Source organism: Enoplosus armatus, chromosome 3 (genome assembly GCF_043641665.1).
Source record: "Enoplosus armatus isolate fEnoArm2 chromosome 3, fEnoArm2.hap1, whole genome shotgun sequence".
Taxonomy (NCBI): domain Eukaryota; kingdom Metazoa; phylum Chordata; class Actinopteri; order Centrarchiformes; family Enoplosidae; genus Enoplosus; species Enoplosus armatus.
Window position 1 is genome coordinate 9,936,456 of NC_092182.1, and position 23,126 is coordinate 9,959,581.

At 44.6% G+C, this 23,126-nt stretch overlaps 1 protein-coding gene across 1 annotated transcript in view; it reads left to right on the top strand.

Moving 5' to 3' along the window:
• The window catches only part of LOC139282571 (calmodulin-binding transcription activator 1-like), a 47,361-nt gene extending 25,140 nt beyond the window's left edge, over positions 1-22,221 (top strand). Inside the window, exons 5-21 of the mRNA XM_070902346.1 lie at positions 1,956-2,091; positions 4,276-4,347; positions 6,334-6,487; positions 7,988-9,882; positions 11,171-11,297; positions 11,762-11,896; positions 15,924-16,075; positions 16,544-16,728; positions 16,811-16,889; positions 16,981-17,248; positions 18,017-18,549; positions 19,741-19,889; positions 19,987-20,233; positions 20,406-20,474; positions 21,113-21,258; positions 21,354-21,425; positions 22,146-22,221. Of these exons, the coding sequence (XP_070758447.1) occupies positions 1,956-2,091; positions 4,276-4,347; positions 6,334-6,487; positions 7,988-9,882; positions 11,171-11,297; positions 11,762-11,896; positions 15,924-16,075; positions 16,544-16,728; positions 16,811-16,889; positions 16,981-17,248; positions 18,017-18,549; positions 19,741-19,889; positions 19,987-20,233; positions 20,406-20,474; positions 21,113-21,258; positions 21,354-21,425; positions 22,146-22,221 (4,495 nt within the window). The remainder of the gene's footprint in view (positions 1-1,955; positions 2,092-4,275; positions 4,348-6,333; positions 6,488-7,987; positions 9,883-11,170; positions 11,298-11,761; positions 11,897-15,923; positions 16,076-16,543; positions 16,729-16,810; positions 16,890-16,980; positions 17,249-18,016; positions 18,550-19,740; positions 19,890-19,986; positions 20,234-20,405; positions 20,475-21,112; positions 21,259-21,353; positions 21,426-22,145) is intronic.
• The last annotated feature ends 905 nt before the right edge of the window (positions 22,222-23,126 follow it).

A 23,126-nucleotide genomic window follows, 5' to 3' on the forward strand; every position in this document is an offset into this window, starting at 1 on the left:
GCAGCAGCAGTCATATTGGTGTTATTGAGCAGCAGTTAGATATAATCCCATTTACACACGACACGAGGCACGATTAGAACAGATTACACCTAATCCCATCAGATGGAAAGGAGCTCAGCTAACGGAGCCAGTGACATTTATGTGTGCGTGTGGCCGTGCATGCATGTGTGTGTGTGTTTTTATCCATAAGTGCGCATGCGTTTGCACACTTGTGGGGGGCAATATTAAGATAACAATCAATGACCTTCATTTCTCTCCTTACTGAAATACCTCAGCAGTTCAAAGTAATGACTATTACCTACTCTCTCCCTCTCCTCTCACTTTTCTCACCTACTCCTCCTCCTCTCCTCCCTTTACCGGACTCACTCACTCGCCCACTCTGTCTCTTTATCTCTGTCTTTTTCTTTTCTTTTTTTTTCCCTCTCTCCTCCCCTTGCCTTCTCTGTTTTCGCTCTGCTACACTGTGGAACGGTGGAAAAGCTTTTTATATCCCACACATCACAGCCCAGTTACAATCAATAGCATTTATGTCTGCTTGAATCGGAGGGTTCGCGAGGAACATGGGTACCGTCCACGTGTGCGCGTACCTCCGCGCACGCACACATACATATGAATGTGCACGTATTTCCCACCCACACACACACACACACACACACACACACACAGGCACACATCTGATCTCATCCATCTTCTCCATAACATAATTAGAATCAGCAGCTCTGAGATGACTCACACTGCTCGAGACAGAGACTAAACTCGGCTTTGATCGGAGGGTGGGGGTCTCCACTCCGCTAAGAAACTGGCAGGCTCACCCCAAAACAGAACAGATTTAAGGTGTCAAAGAAAATCAGCTCAAAGTAAATTCAATTTCACTACACACAGTGTTCTGAGTAAATTGCAATCATCTCAGTCCATATAGATGTGTCTACATCAAATTCTAGCAGAGGGGAGAGGAGAGGAGAGGAGGAGAGGAGAGAGGAGGAGACAGACAATAAAAGAAGCAGAAACAGAGGTTAAGAGAGGAGTAGAGGGAATAGACGAGATGAGAAGATGAGAATAAGTGTAAAGGAGTGGAGAATGAGGGACTGAAGAAGCAGTAAAGAGAAAATGAAGAGATGCTATGATAAGAGGGATAAAGACTGGGAAGATGATGAGGAGAAGAGGAGGGCAGGGAAAGGAGAGAGGAGGTGTGTGAGTGTGTGTGGTCGTGTTTATGCGGGTGCACGACTGTGTGTGTGTGTGTGTGTGTGTGTGTGTGTGTGTGAGAGAGAGAGAGAGAGAGAGCACTTGTGTGTATGTGTTAGTTTATTGATTGTTAACGTGCCTGTTCTGTTTCTGTTGTCATGAGATAAGGCAGAGAAGCATTTTTCCACCACCTACACACACACACACACACACACAGAAACAGGCACACACACACACACACATACACACACATACACCTGTCCTTAACATTGTAGAAGTGTAATGATTGATTGCTGAGCAGCAGGTTTGACATTGAGCCCAAAGAACACACAGCAGTAGGTCCTGCCATCTCTGATATCACTATAGCCTCACTGTCGTTCTACATGTATGGCTCCTGGTGTGTGTCTGTATGTGTGTGTGTGTGTGTGTGTGTACGCATGTTCATCCCACCAGGTGTATATAGAATGGGAGCTTAGAGGCCAATGTTCCTGCTGTGCTGATAAATCACCCTACTAAAATATTTACACGTCGGAGTGTGAGTCTATGTATAAGAGGGGAGGGGCGGCATGGGACCAGCTAACTTAACTGTGGTAGTCGCTATTTATGAATCAGCAATGCAATTTTCATACTTCTGGCAGTTTGAAATTACAGCATGAAAATAATTTGTGGTCAGTTTCCAGTTGAATTATTGTGTCACCACAACATTTATTCTGTATAAGAACAATATGTGTGTGTCAGTCTTGCTAACTCTTTATCCTGTCCTCCATCAGGCCTCAAAATGGCTCTATGATCCTCTACAACCGTAAGAAGGTGAAGTACAGGAAAGATGGCTACTGCTGGAAGAAAAGGAAAGACGGGAAGACCACCCGAGAGGATCATATGAAGCTCAAAGTCCAGGGAGTAGAGGTGAGAGGCTGCAGTGGAAAAACAAGTCGATGATGTTGTTGGGCGCTGAGTACGGTTTCACTGCCAATCTTGTCCTTAACTTACTCTCCTTCGCTCCGAGGAGACACACACACGTGTAACACAAATGTACACACACATGCCGAAGCTACAGGCCAACGTGTTACCTGAGAGCGAGTGGTGGTGCCCCTCTTCTTTACCTCCCTCCCTGCTCGTACCCCTGTCTCCCTCTCTCTGTCTCCCTCTCTCACTTTCTGAAGGATAAGAGTGTGTTTGGCCTGAGGCCAGGAATGATGTCAATGCCTCCTTCAGCAGAACAGAGAGGGGTATCGATCCAGTCTCAAGGCAGCGTCTGTGCGTGTGTGCGTGTGTGAGTGTGTGTTTGAGTCACATCAGCCAGCTCAAAAATTGATTATTCAGCAGGAATATACCAAGAGGTGAGAGGAGTGAGCATGCATGTGTCAGAAACAGAAAGAATGAGGTAGAAGGGAGAGTGAAGGAGAGACACTGAGGAGGCACATGGATGTTTGCAGAAGGCTCAATAGTTTTGCATTGAAGGTGAGCAGGAGACAGGCAAAAGAGACACAGAGGTAAAGGGAATAATTGAGATCAAGTATTCCCATCTGCACCTCTATTATTTACGGCGCCACACTCACATTGACATTCATCTCACGTGCATTTTCCTGCAAACGTGCATGAATACACATACACATACACAAAGGCAAGTGTTTCTCTCCCTGGTAGTTGCTCAGTAATTGTTTGTGTCACGTCTTCCCAGGACCCCCCAAGCAAAGCAAGCAAGCAAGCAGTGTGTAGAGCAGGGGACGGGAATGAGGGAATGAGCAGAGCAGCGAGATGAGAAGAGGGAGAGAAGGAGGATGGGGAGAGGCAGGAAGCAGGAGAGAAAAACATAACCCTGGATGGAGAGCCTCCTCATATCGAATGGAAATATATGGAAATGCACTCTGCCTTTGGCAAAGCACACTTTAGATAGAGGGTGGGCTACTTCTGAGAAGAGGCAAAATGGCGAGAAAATACAAGTGTGCACGCGTGCGTATGAGAAGGAAAACAGAACGAGTTGTAAGTGTTGATTATATACAGCCTGATTGCTGAGTATTTGTGTGAGTGTGCAATTTTGTCGTTAAAATGTATGCGTGTGCATGTGTGTGTGATCCTTGATTTTAATACATGTGAAAAAGTGGCAGTGATGACCTTGATAGAAGGCGTTTCTGTCATCATTTCATCCTTCACACACACTTCATCACAACTGGGTATCGAACCTCAATATTTTTTGAAAATCAGAAACTGTGAAGAAACTGGAACCTGGTTTTGAATGCTTGGTCAGACTCTTTTTACTTGTTCTTCAATCAGATATTTACTTATTTAAATTAAGAAGAGTTAAGTTCTTAAGTTCTACAGTCACCTTACGTTACACACTGATGCAGTTTAGCTGATTTTGTTAAATGTAAAAAAAAAAAAAAGGTTTTCTAGCAAAACATTTTAAACTCTTCAACTCGAGGTGTCAACAAAAAATGTTCAGAAACTCAGGTACTGTGTTTCATCATGCGGTTTGAACAATTTCTCACCCAACACTTTACAACACAACAAAATGTTTTAGACACTCTGAAGTCATTTAAAGCCTCACACATTGGGTCTATTTTCACACTCACACACGTGTATACACTGTTCAGTATGTATATAAGGATCCTCTGCTGGATGGAGCCCCTTCTGAACTCCCTCTTCATCTTGTCCACCTTGACAATCCACTCTCACTCTGTGCTTTCCTCGCTCGCCTCCTCTTCTTTGTCCTCTTTGCTGTTACTGATCTCTCTTGCGGTGTCTGTAAGCTGACAACATTGTGACTTTTTGTGAATTCCAAGTGGGTTATGTCTAGTCTCTTGCTGAGGCAGTAAATTTCACAATCTCTTGTGCTGTAATTGTCAACATCAGATTTATGGGATTTTAGAAAAGACATTAGGTAAAAAGGCGTACAGCATGTTAGTTTTAGTACCGCAATCAATACAACCTAAGTGGGTATAACCTAAGTTCTCCTCTCCTGTTCTCTCATTTACTGTCCTCTCCTCCTCTTCTCCTTTTTCACATTTTGTCTTGCTTCCTCCCTTTTTCTTTTCTCGTTTACCCCTGCAATCTCCTCTCCTCTCCTCTCCTCTCCTCTCCTCTCTCTAGTGCCTGTATGGCTGCTACGTCCACTCCTCCATCATCCCCACCTTCCATCGTAGATGCTATTGGCTGCTGCAGGTAAGTCCACCCCCCTTCCCCGCCTTGCCTTTTCTCTCACATTTATACGCATACAAAACAAGAGTTCGACAGCATTTATAGCGTGGTGATAATTTGTTATTAGTTGTCATTTGTAGCAGCATAGCTTTTGTCATTTCAGGTCTTTTCTCCTCACATTATGACCATCTTGTAACATTTATGCCAGCTATGTTAAGGCTTTATTCCCTATTTTACACAAAACTGGACAACCAGAAAATGTGCAGTATATTATCAGTTTTACACAAAGTCTCATCTGTTAAACTGTCCGTTATATTTTCAAAACAGAGCACTAAGCTAAACTATAAACCAGCCATAAACATCCTCCTCATCTAAATTAATGAGGCAGACTGTAGTGGAAATACTATCACAAAGCTGAGGTCATAATAAAACTGGATATTGTTTGGCTGGAGAGTGGAGTGTCCTACGCTATACTACACACACACAGTTAGACCACCAAAATATGCCAGGCCTATAGGTCTTGTATAATGCTAACATACAGTGCAGAGTAGTAAAAACATTTCTTTGCCACAAGTTGACTATAACTTCCCGAGCACAGTGTGTTACCGAACCCTGACTCTCAATACTTAGAGTGAGCATCAAAGACTCAGGCACTACTCTCTATGTGGTCCCCTCCAAGAAAACACCCTGGAGCTACAAACAACACACACAACATGCTCACACCAGCACACACATGCACAGGTGTCCCCTGTGTATAAAAGCATGTTCTTCTTCATAGAGATGTTGGACTCAGTCAGAGAACAGCAGTTACATGCGCGCGCGCGCACACACACACACACACACACACACACACACACACACACACACACACACGTCTTTCCCTCTATTGTCCATGCAAGAGATGGTCACCAGGACATCATCATCTTCAGACGACAGGTTACATGATGAATCTTAAACATGCCCTGCATACATTTACACTGCCTCTCTCTTCATCTCTCTCTGTTCATTTCAAAGAAAATATTAAATACCCAGCAATGTTCATTTAAAATATGGAAATGCATACATATTTATGTATTCTTCGGCAGAATTTCCTGCATAATTTGTCACATGAAATTTACAAGGACATTCCAGCCACCGGCCGTAAATTTAATATGCCCTTTCCCAATATATTTTCTTTTTCAGCATGCTCACAGTTAGATTCCCGCAGTCTGAAATTATGAAGGGAAATTCTGCTTGCTTTATCTGTAAAGTGCCATTTTCTGCTCTTTGCGCAGATATCAAAACACATCAGTGAATACGATCATAAATCAGTCTGTGAGTGCTGTTGCAGTGCACAGTGTGGTGCTGTAGCAGCCCACTGTGCTATCCTCTTTTGGAGAGAAAAGTGTTCCACCTCAGCAGGTCCTCCCCCTCACCTGAGTCTGTCTACTGAATCTTTCATCAAGAGGAGCTTCTCTCGCTCACTTCTCTAACACACACACACATGCACAGAGATGCATGTGAACGCACCTGTTGAATCATTCATGGTGTAGAAATTCCATAGGTCCACTGGTGGCCTACAATGTAGTGAGAGCTACTCTGAACTGCACTCTCCCTCTGTTTCCCTCATTCACTTTCTCTCTCTCTCTCTCTCTCTCTTTATATATATATTTATATATATAATCACACACACACACAAACACACGTGTGGACACTTCCACAGCCTCTGCAGGGTCAGAGAGAGCGATGAGTGGGCTTGAGCTGTTAAATCTTTTATGGGCAGGTGAGAGAATCTTATCTGACACGCTATGTCCGACCTCCTCCCTGACCTCCACGTTCCCTCCTGCTTTCCCCTCTCCATTCTCCCTCCCTCCTCTCCCTCTGTAAATAGACTCTACCATTTTATTCTCTCCCTCCCATATGCCGGTAAGAACATGACAATGAATTAATGAATAAAGGCCACGTTGAACTAATGCTATGTGCGTGCATGTCTCTGTGTGTTTGTGTGCGTGCCGCTGCGCTGCGCTGTAGAACCCAGACATTGTGCTGGTGCACTACCTGAATGTACCGGCAGTGGACGATAGCGGGAAGCCATGTGGTCCCGTCCTCTGCTCCATCAACACAGACAGGAAGGAGTGGGCCAAGTGGAGCAAGGAGGAGCTCATTGGACAACTCAAACCCATGTGTGAGTTAGCTCTACCGTCATTTCAGCACTCGCCATCCCTCCTACTCTCAAGCTCTCATGTTTCAGCCCTCACACTAAACCTGGGGCTGTGAGTCACCTTGGGTCAATAACAATACCACTTGTCATGGTGCAGTAATGATGAAAAGGCTGATGACGTACCCCAGCCAAGCCTCAAAATTAATCTGTAGGAAACCAGTGTAGTAAATCAAAAACACAGATGTTTTGGTTCACTGGCTTGCTTTTCAGCTTTGTAAACAACTTGGCAGCAGACTGGAGCACAGTCTGGAGCTGTGCCATTACTTATTAGATGAGACAACAGGTGATTTCAGCAGTTCGGGGGAGATGAAATTTCTTTCTTGCATCGAGGAAAAATATCAGATCTTGGCAGTGTTGATAATTTAGTATTTTATTGATATGTTGCTGAAGTTAAAGATAAATCAATACGCCAAAAAGAGACAACTGGACTTGCCAAAAGGTGTGTTGAGGCAGTGGCCTCATTTTTATTCAATGTTATGATGAATGAAGATTTGGAGCGTCACGTCCTTCCTTGTCAACATAAAGCGATAACAACACTTTACAAAGCAGTGATATATTTAAAGACAACAATGTCCTTTAAAAGCCACCTTATGAAGAGACATTCAGTACACACATACCATACAGTCAGCACCATGCTGCCACCTAGAGGCAGATGCACAAGGCACCAATTCACCAAAGAACGGGAAGGATAGAGGGAATGAAGACAGAGGTGCCCAAAATATCCAGCATGTATTATTCATAAATGAACATCAGGGAGTAGATAACTCCAGTACACACACTAACACACACACACACACACACACACACACTTACCTAATCTCACCCATCTTTTGATATGGTTTCGAAGGGCAAATAAGGACAGCTGCCCAAAACTAAGTGGCTTGTTGACTTAAGTAGTACCTCACTTCTCACTCTCCCCACTGAATCATATTCCCTCTCGCTCCTCTACCTGCCCTAATTTGCTCACACAAAACAGCCTTCTGCTTTTTCCTTTCGGAGCACTTCTCTCTTGATCACTGGCTTGATCTTCTTCTGTAGTTATTGGGTTTTTTATGAGCATTTGGTCTCTGACACTTAAGCTGTTTGGTATTTGTTATTTCACTCACTCTGAAAATGAATCGGCTAAATCCCAAAAGTGTAAATGGAGACATCTAATTTATAAACTGGAAACATCCTCAGATGTTAGAATTGAAATATATTTTCATATTTTGAATATATATATATATATATATATATATATATATATATATACATATATATAATCTCAAGCAGTATTATCAGAGAATTCATGATCTCAGTTTTCAGTGTGCATTCTGAACACTGGAGGGCGCCAGTATACACTGTCAAACCTATGTGAGATAATGCTACATTACTGTAAAGCTTGACCTGAGCTGAAATGAAAGAAAATGAAGATATGTATTGTTTTAAATAATGTTTCCTTTGTTTGAATGTCTCTCCTGCCAGGTGCTGGAAGCAGCCTGCATCAGAAATGTTCCAGTGTCAAGCAGCGCATCATCTCATCCAAGCAGGAGTCAGGGGCAGCAGCAGGAGGTGGAGCTGCAGTGGGTACAGGCGTAGCGGCAGGCCAGAGAGCTGAGGAAGCAGATGGCACGGAGGTCCAGAACAGCGATGTGTCAGAGGGCCAGACAGAGCCCAGTCCTGGAGGGGGCAGGAGCAGAGTGGGGGGAGGAGAGAGGAGGAATGGCAGGATAACCAAACCCTCCCTACTCCCACAGAGCAGCATGGAAGTGTCCTCATCTACCTCCACCAACCAGGTGGAGGTCCCTGACACCACCCAGAGCTCCCCATTGTCAATCACCAGCGACATGGCTGACAGCCCCGCTCTTGCCATTGGGGCTGGCTTGTCACAGAGCACAGCTGTGTTCATGTCTGAGGTCACCACGCTGACTGGGGATTCGGTTTACTCTGCTGGCCACACCCACCTGCTGGCATCCACCCATGAGAGCACCACTGCTGGCATCCTGTTGGCTGTTGCCCCTGAAAACCAGAGGTTTGCCTCATTTCCTGGTGGCGTGGGCTTAGGGGAGGGAGGAGAGTTGGTTCTATCCAGCTCTCTAGACTCTGGTGGAGGAGTCAGCCTTCCTGAGACCACCATGACCTTTGACCCTGACTGCTTCCTGAACAATCCCAAGCAGGGCCAGACGTATGGAGGAGGTGGAGGGAAGACAGAGGGGTGTAACGGTGATGATGGCGGTCTTCACTGTGCCGCTAACGGCTTCGTCTACAACCCAGCCCTTGTCAACAACATCAAGACGGAAAGTACACCCCTGGAACAGCCGCTGTCCTCTCAGAGTAGCTATGTGGGAGAGGGGACAGGCCTCAGCCCCAGCACCACCCTGGAGCAGATGGACTTCAGTGCTGTGATGTCATCAGCCTGTGTCCCAGGTCTGACCCAGCCTGCACACCACCCCTCTCCCAGCCTCTTCCTCCAGGCGTCCCCCCAGACAAGCCAGCCCTCCCAGCTGCAAATCAATGGTACTGAGGCAACACAGGAGTCGGGTGAGGCCCAGGCCTACATAGGCCTGCCCACGGTGCCAGCAGACTCTCCCGTCACCAATGGAGACCCGCATACACACCTCCACCAAGCCAGCCCAGACCAGCAGGGCCTGTGTGGAAGGAACGGACAAGGAGCAGCAGTGGGCTCTTTTCCTCTAACGCCACAGGAGACTACTGTCGACCAGTCGGGCAGCAGGAGACATCGAGAGGTCGGGGGCTTAGACAAGGCTTCTGAGAATGGAGGGGAGTTACTACTCAAGCCTGGGGATCCACACGAGGGCTACACAAGTGTTGACACTGAGCACTACCTACAACCCACGGATGACAATGGAGGAGGAGAGGAGGGCGGGGGTGGTGGAGGAGGAGGAGGAGGTGGGGGGGGAGGGGGAGGAGGAGGAGGGGAAAATGAGATTCTTTGTAATGGTGTAAGTTTGTCAGGGGCCAGCAGTTCAGTGGTGGCCAGTCCTCAGTCGATAGCTGCTGGTGCAAGCATGGAGGGGGCGCTCTACAGCTCTCCTCTTCCTCAGCAAGGTGGGGGGGTGTCAGCTACAACAACTGGGACAGGAGCGGCCATTAGTCTGGAAGGCTTTGAGGCTTCATTTGGAAGCCAGTTTTCTGATCTCATCAATGATTTCATCTCGGTTGAGGGGTCTGGAGGTGGGGTGGGGGCAGCTGTGACTGGGGTTCTGATGCCCCAGGAAGGGGCAGCAGGAGAGGAGCAGGGCACAGGAGCGGGCCACCTGCAGGGCTCGGAGGTGGAGCAGGGAGCTCTGGGACTGCTTCAGGAGACTGGGAGGCTGTTTGGTGTGACAGACTACTCCCCAGAGTGGTCTTATCCAGAGGTTAGTAAACCCAACATGATTATCATTCATTATTTATTCATCATTGTTCCCTACAGGAAAATCAGCCCTCCTGCCACATGATTGACGTTGGCTTGTACTGATGTTAAACGCTGAAATCCCACTCAGCACAATTTGTATCAAGACCTCCTGCCTGGCTGTGTGGTCATTAAGGAGTCAGAATATCTCAGACTGAGCTGATTGGATTTTGATGAAATTTCAATATTACACTGATTCCCCTGGGTGGCTTCATTAATTTACCCATGTACCACTTATAATATCTCAGACACCAGTTCTGTCATTGACTTATGATGAAACTTGTGGAAACATAACATCTGACTGCCATCGTTTTCAAAAACACATTGACTTGCCATAGGTGGTTACAGTTAGTGATTAAAAAAAAAAGAACTAATTGTATCTCCAGCATGAGCACATATTCAGCTAATATTTTTCTGCAACTTTCTTCCGGGATCATCAGTGTTACATCATGCTGATTATTCCACACTTTTGAGTTTCTTGAAAAAACACAGTTCCTCCAAAGGCTCAAAGGGTGTTGGGATAATATTTAGAATTAACTAAAAAGGAGAACTGCAAAAGCCAAAAAGAAAACCCAACCAAATGCTGGTAAACTGCTTTAAAAAATAGAACAGTTCTTGTTGTTGTATACTCTAACGTCACCGCTCCAATATTTTTGGGGAACAATATGTTGTTTATGTATTATTTTTAGCTACACTGGAGAAAACACATGGCAGTGTTGTTCAGATGGTTCAAACAACTTGGATCCACTTGGATGTAAGGAGCAGCACAGCCTCTAGGGGCTGCTGCCAGGCCTTTCAGACTCATAGATTTGTCATAGGTTTAATACCCACTTTGTAAATGAGGCTGAAGAAATAATATCTATCAGTTTAGATGTATATGGTATAAAACAAAAGAATGAGGCCAATGTGTCTCTGAGGTATATTTATGTGACAGATGGAATATTTGATAAGACTTTCTGTTTACACACACACACACACACACACACACACACACACACACACACACACATTTGAATACACATACTAGCACACTGACACACACATAAATTACAAACAGGACATTGTAGTATGCATGCAGTGATGTGTCTTATTCTCACGCAGACTCTCGTTTCTCTGTGGTAACTATGTTTAAACCTACACTCAGAAGCAGTTTCCTGCGGACAAAGAAGCCATACTGTGTGATATTAGACTGAGACCTCTGTGTGTGTGTGTGTGTGTGTGTGTGTGTGTGTGTGTGCGTGTGTGTGCCACAGGGTGGAGTAAAGGTGCTGATCACAGGTCCGTGGTTGGAGTCGAGCAGCGAGTACAGCTGTCTCTTTGACCACATCAGTGTCCCTGCTGCCCTCATCCAGCCCGGGGTGCTGCGCTGCTACTGCCCAGGTAACACAACCGTGTCTAACACAGCACACACTCTGTCTCTTCTGACTGTGTCATACACGGAAAACACACTTTGCTTTATTTCTAAATGTAAAGCTTACCCCAACCGTCACCCCAATAATCCCTACAATAAGCTGTTTCTAGGAAAAACGTTTTTCTCCCACATACAAACAAAGAGTTTAACAATGTCGGCTGCATGCTCTTATCGGGAGATGCAGTCCCTTTTATACACAAAGATAAGAATTGCACAAAAAGAGCACTGTGATGCACACAGTTCTGCTTTGAAATGTTTTTTTGGGATGTATAGTAAGTGATACATGAGTCTGCTACATTAAGTGTGATCAGTGGAAAACTGCTACACAATTAGTCTCTTTCAGGCACACATGGGCAAAAGTAATACTAGACATTGAAATGATTCTTTCACAGGAGATCTATCAGTATTACTAATTCCTTACCTGTGTTTCCAGCCCATGACACAGGACTGGTGATGCTGCAGGTAGCTATGGGTGGCGAGGTCATCTCTTCCTCGGTGGTGTTTGAATACAAGGCGCGTGACCTTCCTGCCCTGCCATCTTCTCAGCATGACTGGCTGTCCCTTGATGGTGAGAGGGTTTGTTTTGTGACCACACCGGGATGCATGGTTACATTCTCGTTGTCCAGCATCATTGACTCACTAAAGAGCATAAACCATAAACAAAGTGAGACTTAACTCACGAGACTTAACGTACATAACTGCTTCATTGTGTTGAGTGGTGCATGTATCAGTACAAATACAGCATAGCAAGAGAGCGAGTGTGTGTTCTGTTATTGTTCATAATGTATGTTTAAAGTCATGTACTTGACTGTTAAACCCCAAATTATCATACAAAATATATCCTTTCTTTCTTATTTTATTTGTGCTTTTTGTACGGCCTTTACACGTAGGCCTCTGGCATTTTTGAACACCTAAAACTTTGAGAAAACCTGTAGATGTGTGTGGGGCTGTCATTGCGCTGCTCTGTTATGTTATGAGATGTACTGACCAGTGTCATATTTGGCTGAATTGTGTTCTTCTGTGCTGGGGGTGCAGCTGCTTTTTTTCTATTGTTGCCCTCCACCTGCATGCAGATTAATTCAAGAAGGAATTGAAGCTCCTGAACAGTGATGACACCTGTTCTGTGAAAGGTGTGAGTGTATACCTGCTACTTTTCATCTTCATAGTGCCCATTCACAAAGGCTTTAGGATTTGTCTCATCTATGAATCATTTATTATGGAGGCCACTGTGAGTGTTGGCATGTTGGGAGAGAAGTCTATTTAATCTATGAAATAATCTAGTTAGAGCTGTGGATGTTGTTCTTGCGAGACTCCAGTGGTACTGAATCAAATTAAAACATACTGCGAGATGTTAGAGGACAATTAAATGTTCTTGGTGTCAGCTCTGGGGGACTGGTTTGCAAATATCTGCACAGCACCCCGGGTGGGGGTTAGCTTCTGTGTGCAAATATATCTCCTGATGCAATTGCAGCTCGGAAACACACGGGTCTCCTCGGCGAGGCATGTCCTGGGTTACTCTGTGTTCGCCCCCGTCTCTGCTGCGTTGCGCAATGCGGCAATGCGGCTCTACAGTCACAGCAGGCTGGCTGCTCGCTGGAGTGAAGGGCAAGGACATCATGGCACAACCGCGGTCCACTTTAGAGTCAAAATTGTTGGGCACCTTTGGCGGTGTGCCTCGCAGCCTCAGAGACGCTATATATAGGCTCTGCCTTTGACTTTCAGCGATGATACCGAGACCTGGATATGCGCTCTGGTTATTTTCGCTCAGGTCCTTTGTTTGGCCTCAAATGTACATCAAAGCCTCACTGCCACGGAGAAAAAATATAGACAGAGATGAGTAATTGAAAGCAAACATGCGCCAGCACACGACTTTGTCACATGCCTTTGTTTCAGTTTGTGTGCAGTCTATTGTTGTACCGTTGACGAGCGAGCCTCCTGCAGCTCCGAGTCTGGCGGGCCGATTTGAAGCGTGTCTGCTCACACAGACACAACGTGGAGACTGCGCTCTCTCTCTCTCTCTCTCTCTCTCTCTCTCTCTCTCTCGCTCTCTCTCTCTCGCGCTCTCTCCCTGCACTTAGTTGTGTTTTGCTCGGTCGGAGTAGCAATGTGTGAGTCGCACACTTCAAACTCACGGGGTTGAGCAGAAGCGGGAACAAAGAGAGCAGCAGATAGAGAGAGACTCGCTGTTTGGGTTCGTAGCTTGTTTGATTTTAAACTGATGATAACTTCAAAACGCGCTCTTTCACTTGCGTTCAGGTCTGTGTTGTTTGTAGCTGAGCTAAGTTTGTTTTCTTCTGTCATGCTGCTGTAGATGGACATAGCTAAATGTGCCTGTTGTCTACATTTCGACTTCATAGCTGTAAAGCCTTAAAGTACTGTTGTATTTCACGTTTCAGTCACAATATTTGGAGTACATGTGGTGCTCGGCCTCTGTCGATTTCAGACAAAGAGACGGAAGAAATGCCATAAGTCCTCACGTTGTTTGCACGATAGATGTTTGAACTAAAGGGCACGTGAGAGCCTGCTCGATTTGTGTTGCAGACCTGATGATTAGAAGCTCGTTTGGCCTCGTTGGTTGACCTGTTCAGTTTCAGCACCATCAGGAGTGGACAGCGCCTCTGAACTGCATAACAACACAAAGAGGGAGGCTAATGTGGCTCCTGGAGAGGCCCAAATAACAACAGGCCTATAGACATGTGGGCCAAGGCTTGACTACATATATACTCTTCGTTGTGGATGTATATATTTGTTTTTACATTTAGATGTTCATGTTTACTACTGAAAGTTTCTGGATATGGACCCTGTTCCAAAAGTGTTTGTCTAACGAATCATTTTCCAATTCACTTTGACAGAAAATAATCTGTTTGAGTCAAACACAAATTAATTTAAATATATGGAGAACTAACATGTAACAACAAATTATAAAAAGCTGTAAAATATAAACGTAACCGTTTGAATTAAATGTAACACCGTTAGTTATTGTTACCTTTACAAAGACAAGCTTGTCTCATTGGTCTCCTTTTTACAGAAATTGGATTTGCAGTGCAGTCATGTGTTATCAGAGTGTAGTGATGTCACTTCAAACTGTGTTGTGATTGGTCAGTGGTGAGGACATGTGCAGAGCCTCATTTATTGGAGAAGAATCCATGGAAACAAAGCCTTACTGGGGGGAAAACCCTCCAACAGAACAGAAAAAGAGTCCAAAGCTGGTCAGTAAATCCACAGGTATCCAGTACAACTACAAGAAATCCTCAAACACACTTTGCAGCTTAATTTTCATTCAAGAGCAGGACAATAAGTCATCTGTAATCCAATGAGGCTTCTATAGAAGCTGGAGGGTGTCACCAGGATACTTATGCAGTTTTTTTACTGGTCAGTTATAATCCATTCACTTAATTAATATACTCAAAAACCGTGAATGAAATAATGCATTACATTTACATTTACATTTACATTTAAATTATGTGGTTAAAAATTATTAAAGATATAATTGCATGCTTTAACATGATGAAGAAATTCATTAATTTTTTTATTAATTCCTAAAATTACTTTTAAAGGAGGAGTTTCCAGTGGCCTTTCATGTATTCCTCTTTATCCTTCATGACATGAGCCGTGTAGCATCTAGACTCAGGTAGCATGTACAGGCAGATAAATTAATTGTGAAATGGAAAATTACACAGGAAAATAAAAATTAAAAAACTTTCACAAACATATTTCAAATTCAATAATTCACCTGTCAATTAAGGAGGGTAATTAAATGACAATTCCATCCCTATTGAATTGCCTAATTTCAATTAATATTTGTCAACTTTATAGTGTATCAATTAATTAAGTTATAATGATTAACCACAAAACAGCAGATGCTGTCGTCCTTTTCTGTTTTTACAATGTTGCATGTCTGTAAGCATTACATGCTTGTTATGTGACCAGAAATCTGCTGTACTTTGTTTCTTTATGCATCTGTATTTGTATGTGTTTGCAGTTATGATAAGTGAAGACAGCTGCTTCTTGTGTGTTTGGCAGATATCATAGTGGAGTGTTTTGTATCCAACAAAAGCTGTATTTCCAGAAAACGGTGCTCCTCCTCTGATTGGCTGAGTGGGGAAGGAGGAGCCTGAGCCTTTGTGTCACTCCTATGGCTCCGCCTTTCCAGCTCAGTTTGTGTGCTGCAGACAGCAGAAAGAAAAATAGGAGTGAAATGAGAGGAGAGAAAAATAGAGAGACTGAGTGAGAGAGCAGCAGGTGGGATGACATAATGTGCACTGCAGCAAAACTGCAGCAGCACTGAAACAAAGGGTCACATTCACACACAGCCATGCCACAGACACACAAAACCTACATTTGGTGTTAGATGTATACCCTGTATACTCACAAACACACACAGTTTACTTGACTCCCAAGTTCCCATTGTTGGTAAGGGGATTTATCGGATTTCAGTCCTGATTTATTCTCCAGTATTGAGCCCCTCAAAGAACAGCTTCTCTCTCTAAGCCTCTCTAAATAGGATTTACTAAAACACAATATCGATTTGCTTAAATGCAACAAACAACTAGCCGATGCTTACGTTTCTACGTGTCCCACCTTCACTGCTATAGATACCCAGTTCAGGATGTCCATCTTGGAGCGTCTGGAGCAGATGGAACAGAGGATGGCCGAGATAACCAATCAGAACCCCAGCTCAGAAACCATGGCAACCAAGGGTGGCGGAGTGGAAGGAGGAGGAGGAGCCACTGATCAGCAGTCTCAAGTAAGGGCAGGAAGAAGTGATTTAGTTTGGGTGAAATTTTACTTTTCAGCATTAAAATCTGAAACAGGATCAAGTGAGCAGTAGAGGTAAATGACATGAAACAAAACAGAAACTGCTTTAGTAATAAAAAATGAATTAAAGCAACTCCGGTAGAACAGAAAAAGGTGTTGAATCCACTCTGTGGTATTTTCTGACATAGTCTTCTGATGAAGGTCTATTTCACAAAACGTTATTATATTGCAAATGTGTCTCTCTTTTTTAGGTCACCCCCCGAAAGAGTTAAGTCTATGACTTCTTAACAGCCTAAGCATGTTACAGCACACTGCCCTCTAGCTCTCACAGAGTCAGAGGCGGTAAAAACGGACCTTTGTGACGCCTTGAAAAACATTTTTGACACAAAACTGCTGTAGATAAAACTCCTGGAAACTCTTAAGAGTCCCTGTGCCCTTTTTGTCTCCAATCTTTCAGCTTTCTACCGATCAGGGTTCCTTCGAGGGCCGCGTGGTGGTGGTTTGTGAGAAGATGATGTCTCAGCCATGCTGGGCTTCATCTAACCAGCTCGTCCACAGTAAGAACTCCAGAGGAATGACCTTACTGCATCTGGCTGCAGCTCAGGGCTATGCAGGGCTCATTCAGACACTTATTCGCTGGCGGTGAGTAACACACACACACACATCACACACACACATCACGCACAGACTGGGCCAGTTAATTTCACTTATGTTGTCTCTGCAGCACAAAGCACGCTGACAGTATTGACCTCGAGCTGGAGGTAGATCCTCTCAACGTAGACCACTTCTCCTGCACTCCATTGGTGAGTGATTATTTTTGAATGGTGTTTTGAGCGTATGTGTCTTTCTGTCCTTGCCTGTGTGTGATCTGCGTTTTCTTTTTCGCCTCTCCAGATGTGGGCATGTGCTCTGGGCCATACTGAGGCAGCATTGGTGCTTTATCAGTGGGACCCAAGAGCTCTGGCTATTCCTGATTCGCTTGGACGCTTGCCACTCAACATCGCCCGATCCCGGGGCCACACTCGATTGGCTGAGCTCTTAGAGCAGCTGCAACAGACTCCTCAAGCTCAGGGCCAGCCTGCTGACACTTGGATGGACAGGTGGAGAGGAGAGTCACAGACAAGCGGAATAAGCAACAGCCCTACCCCAAACCCTAACTCAGGTGGGAAAGCCCCCTATTGTGGTAGGGAAGAATTTGTCACTTGTTAAAGGGTCAGTTCACCCAAAACTTAAAGAGTTTCCCGCTTATACTTAATGGGATCTAAACAGGCTGGTGGTCTCAGATTTATTTGTGGAGGTTTTAAAATATCCGCCATTGAGACTTGGTATATAGCCGGTTAGCTTAGCTTAGCAAACAACAACAAAATCCGCCCACCAGCACCTCTAAAGCTCTCGTTTGTTTAATCCAAAGTGTACAAACAATTTGCCATTTTACAGGGGTTATGTGCCGGACGATTTCTTGGCTGGGAGTAGTCACTTCCTGGAGTCTCAGCAGGTTGCCTGGCAATTGAAATCGTAAAATCGCCTGGCACATAAGTCCCGTAAAACAACATGATGATTTTACACTGACACTTACAAAAATAATTAAGTGTTACATAGTGAGCTTTAGAGGTGGTAGGTGGATTTCGTTGCCTTCGGACAGAGCCGGGCTAGTCGTTTCCCCTTCCTAACCGCTTGCTTTAACTACATATTTTACTGGACAGCCGTGAGAGTGGCATCAATCTTCTTATCTAACTGATATTTGAAAAACTTAACAGCATTGTCTGAACTGAACATTATCACCATTGCTAGCTATTTCTAAGTGTAAGTGGGGAATATATGATTTTTTCATTTGAATATGCTAAATTTAATAAGTTAGCATATCCAGTGTGGTAAGAATCTATGTCATTATTAGACCTGCTCTTATTTTCCACCATCTTTGTTTCCCCAGAGCTGAGGAGAGCCAGGGCAGAGAGCCAGCCAGACAACCAGAACCCGAGCTGGAGCCAAACAGGACACAGAGCCCAACAGGGAACCCAGGGAGAACAAGGAGGCCCACCCCCAGCCAAGAGACTCAAACCCAACCCAGACACCCAGCAACAGCTAGCTAACTCAACCTCTGGCACCAACACCCTCAACTCCCTCCTCGACTCGTCCCCCAGTCCTACCCCTCAACGCTCTCTCCTCCCCAACACCCTACAAACTCAACCCTCCAACCTCAGCTTTCAGAACACACCTCCTGCCAGCTCCAGCCCTAACCGGCCTCAGCTCCCCAGCGCTCCATTCTCCCACCTGCAGGCCAGGATAGGGGGGTCTGGAGGGGGCACCAGGTGGAGTCTGAGGCAGACTCTGGGGCAGCGTAGCCTAGCCAGGAGGATTCTCGGAAAAGAACGACTGGCCATTCACCTGCGCCAAAGAGTGCTGTCTGACAGGGGAGAGGAGACAGAGCTGCTGACCTATCAGGATAACACAGAGGACTTGCAGGTAGGGGGAGCAGACTGTTAGGGGCAGATCTTGTTCCTTAACCAAAACTGAACTTTTTGTACTGTATGTGATGGACAATATATACCGCTTGTTTGCATGTGTACAATGTTTGTGATAAAATACATGAAACAATACATTAAAAAAATCTATGAAAACAACTCTCCCCAAACTTTGACCTTGACCTTTGAATGAGGGAAAAACTCCCATGAAAACCTCATTTGATAAAAAATTCAAATTACAAAACTTTGGGAAGGGCCCAGGAGGGGTAAGATTAACTGTTGACAACACACTTGAACACCAAAAAGATAAACAGATAATGGGTGAAGATCTGGATTTTATATGATGTAACCTAATGTAGTCAAACTTTGTCTACACTGAAGTTGTCATCATAAGATGGGCACCTGGTTCAGGGGCATCAGTGCTATCTTCAGGACTTCCCACTCAAGCAGACACACCAATACGAATGATCAAGTGCTCTTACAGGAAAGGGGAAAAGGGCACACGTACTAAATTCTCACTGGCAAGAACAAGATCCTAGTAGTAAGTGGTTGAACTGCACATTAAATGAATAGATTCACTACGTGTACAACACTGAGCTTGGCCAAATCATGATAAAAAGGTTTTTATTTGGATGTAGTTTGTAATGTTTATCTATGTAATCACAACTAGAAATATGTTTCAAAGAAAGGGATTGCAGTAAAAACAAAAAAGCTCTTATGCCTTCAGTTTTTTATTCCACTAGGAAAGATAATTAGCCACCACTGGAAGACATGTGGCTCTATGATGCAACGAAATCTGATAAAAAGGACAATGCGAGCCTAAGGGCGCTCCTGAAGAGAGGATAGAAGATGTACTACATGATCAAACTCAGTTGTTTTGGTCGAGACTCTAATCAAACAGTTGCATGTTTTGTATGAGCTCAACACATTTAATGTGAGCATACAGGGTAAACCACAAAACAGAAACCTTCAAAAGTGATGATAATAATGCACGGACATTGGTCCTGTGAAATGAAATTATTCACTTGCCCACCTATAAGTAGTCATTCCCTCAAACCATTAAATACATTAAGTACATTGAGTTGAGTGTTATCAGCATAGGCATGGAAACAAAAATTAAAGATAATTTTCAATTTTGAGGGCAGCTGGTGTTAAAAATATGTAAGTAACGCCTGCCCTGCATGTCTTGCAGATGGACATCACGATGCTAGCTGATCACATCATGGAGGCTTCAACTGGTAGGCTTAAGCAGGAGGCTATGGAGGCTGAAACAGACTCCGGGAAGGTGGGGATCAGCAGTGATGTCAGATTACTGTCTGGTTACCTCAGTGAGGTGGAGAGGTGAGTCTAAATCAACCACATTTGCTTCACCCAACTCATCAAACAGCATAAATCTTTCTCACTATAAAATTTTGCTTTTCTTTCTGCTTTTCTCCAGGTTTCTAAACTCCAAGCCCCAGACTCCAAGCCCCAAACCAAACTCTCTCTCAGGGCCTGAGGATCAGCAGAGTCCTCAGGCTAAGCTAGCCCTGTCCTCCCCCTTTGATTGGACCTCCTTCCTCTGTGCAGCTATGAAAGAGGAGAGGTTGAAAACTGACTCGTCCTGTCTAGCCATGACTGAGGCAGAACAGGGAGAGCTGTATGAGACCATCAGGCATGCTCTGCACTCCCTCAGAAAACACAAGGTACGCATTTTCTCCTTTGGAAAAATGCGAAGTTTGGCCCGGAAATTGTAAAATAATGTGACATGGCATTTGTTCAAATGATCCTCCTTTCTATGTTTCATAAATCACAGTCACTTGAAAACTGTTTAACATATTTGATGTTTATACAAACTTTTAATGTCACTCCCCTCAGGGTCCCATTCAGGAACAACGCAAAGAGATTGCAGCAGTGATTCAGCGCTGCTATAAGAGATACAAGCAGGTAAGAGTTGACGACACACAGCTAGCATCAACCCGCTACTTGCTATTATGTCAAGCTGACCTGCAGTTAAGTACTGAATTATATGCTCATAAATAATAGCATTAATAGATGTGTTCACTTCATACATTTGGACAAGAATGACAACTGGATTTTCATTTTGATTCTCTCTGATTTGTGCTAAAATCTCTTTTAAGTGAAAATATAAATGTGGTTTGTCCACATCCTGTGCTAGTGTTCTGTGTAATGGTATGAACTTTTTATCTTTCTAATGGCTCTAATATAGTAATCTACAGTATAATGAAACCGTACTGCTTAATCATGTCATTCACGATGTGCCTCTGTATTGAAGGTGTAAGCTTCAAAGTTGTTCACATCATGAATTCTGTTTATTGTAGAAAGTTTTATCAGACCTTTTTTGTATTTGCACCAGACAACATGATCTATTATGGACATTTATGAACTATACTATTAAGTGTACAAGCTCTTAAGCAGTGATCAGTCTGTGGGTCATGGTTTGAGATTGCGCAGGGAAACATTTATAACCACAAAACTGGGTGTCACTTCACAAGTTTCACAAGCTGTTTTGGCAGATTCTCGTGATGGAAGGCTTTACAACACGCTGCTGTCTTCTCTCTCAGTATGCACTTTATAAGAGGATGACCCTGGCAGCCATCCTGATCCAGAGTCGTTTCCGGAGTTTCCATGAGCAGAGGAAGTTCCAACAAAGTCGTAGAGCAGCGGTCCTCATCCAGCAATACTACCGCTCCTATAGACACTCCCTCAGGTACTTCACACTCACTCACACACACACTAACACACACACACAAAGGGCATAATTATGTAAAAGCTTATTTCTTACTCCTGTGACTTCGCCTACAGCAGCCTCCTAACGAAAAAACAGAACCAGGCTGCTCGCAAGATCCTGAGGTTCCTGCTCCGATGCCGCCACAGGTGAGGCATAAAAACTCTTCACACACCCTCTGCGCACAACTGCGCACACACACATCAGAGGACACACAACCATACACATTACCCACACACACACTTAGAGCCCACGGCCACACATGCGCTCACTACATTGGTGCTAATAGTTGGTGTTGTTTTACTGTTCCTGTGAAGCCCCTTGATGGACCATAGGCCTCTGAAACGGGTGAGTCCTCTCTCTCCCTTCTCTCTCTCTCTCTCTCCTGGTGGCTGATGCTTGTTTGCATGTCAGCAGAGGGAGGGGGAGAGGAGATCCTGGATTATCATCCTTCCCTCTCGCTCTCTCTCTCTCTCTCTCTCTCCTCTTCCCTCCCTATCTTCCTGTCTCTCTCCCTGTCTCTCTCTCTCTCTCTGAGGACTGCTGAATGATGTTGGTACTTCTGCATGACGGACTGATAGATAGAAGAGCAATTCTTGCTTATAGTCTTCATGGGGGCATGTTCTGACTGACATCACTAGGGGACTTTAAGTGTCTTGCTTGCCAGTCTCTTTTTTGTGTCTTGATGGGTGGGGAGGATAACAGGATGGAGTGTGTGTGTGTGTGTGTGTGTGTGTGTTTGCAGGGGGTTTGTTGAATAACTTTTCCTGTTGCTCAGTATGGCCTTTGGATATAAAAAAAACAAAGACACAGACATATAAAAATCCCTCTCTTAGTGTGTCTCTGATGTGTGTTTGGTTTTTCCATAGGGCCAGAGAGCAGAGAAAGGCCAGGGGTCCTGAGAGCCCACCGCCAGGCCCCACACACAGCCCCCTCAGCCTGTGAGCAATCTATAAACCTCCCTCCATCTTCTCCTTATTCCTTTCTTCCATACTCCCAAAAACGCCTTCCCGTTTCCATTCCCAAACACCCTCTCCTGCCCTTTTCTACCCTCTCCTCCCTCCTTATCTCTCACCCTCTCTCCCCTCTTCTCTTAAGAGGGGAACAAAAACTCTTCCCAGACAGACTGAGGACAGGATAGGTGTCCATCATGGCAGCTCAGACAGACAGACTGCTGGGTAGAGCCCAGGGACCTGGCTCTGCCCACAGCACTGATCCTCCTCCACAGTTTCACTGGGAGGCCATCACATTAACCTCATGGCATTCTTTGCACTCTTCATGGGTATGTTTCTTTGCAAGAGCAAGTCTACGAGTCAGACGAGAGGACGCGACGGGAGCACCTGACACGGACATCCTGACGTTCATGGCAGCGACTGGATGTGTGTAAAAAAAAAAACGGCTCCGGTGATGACTCAAGATAAAGGCTACTTTGTCATGTAGAAAACATACAAAACCTTTTGCGTTTTGTACCCAAACAGTGATCCATGAAAGAATAAGAAAACATAAACCAAAAAACTCACTTCTATGTTGCATTTGCATGCAAGGTTTCTTCGCTTATTGCTCCTCTCCATCATCCCGAAAAACTATAGTGGCAAATCATTCAGCTGATTCAGTATATCACAAAACCACCAACCACTGACTCACAGGCATACAAACCTATTAATCAGTCACCCGTTAAAAAGGGGAGGAACTGCACTTGAATGTAAGAGGGGCATTGTTAGATAAGGGTTGGGGTCTGAATAACGATGTCTTAATTTGTTATATGGACTTTGTATGGAGTCGTTCTCAGAGGCAGCACTTTGCTCGCCTGACGTGGTGTGTCCGTGTTTGTTCAATTCAATGCATGTGTT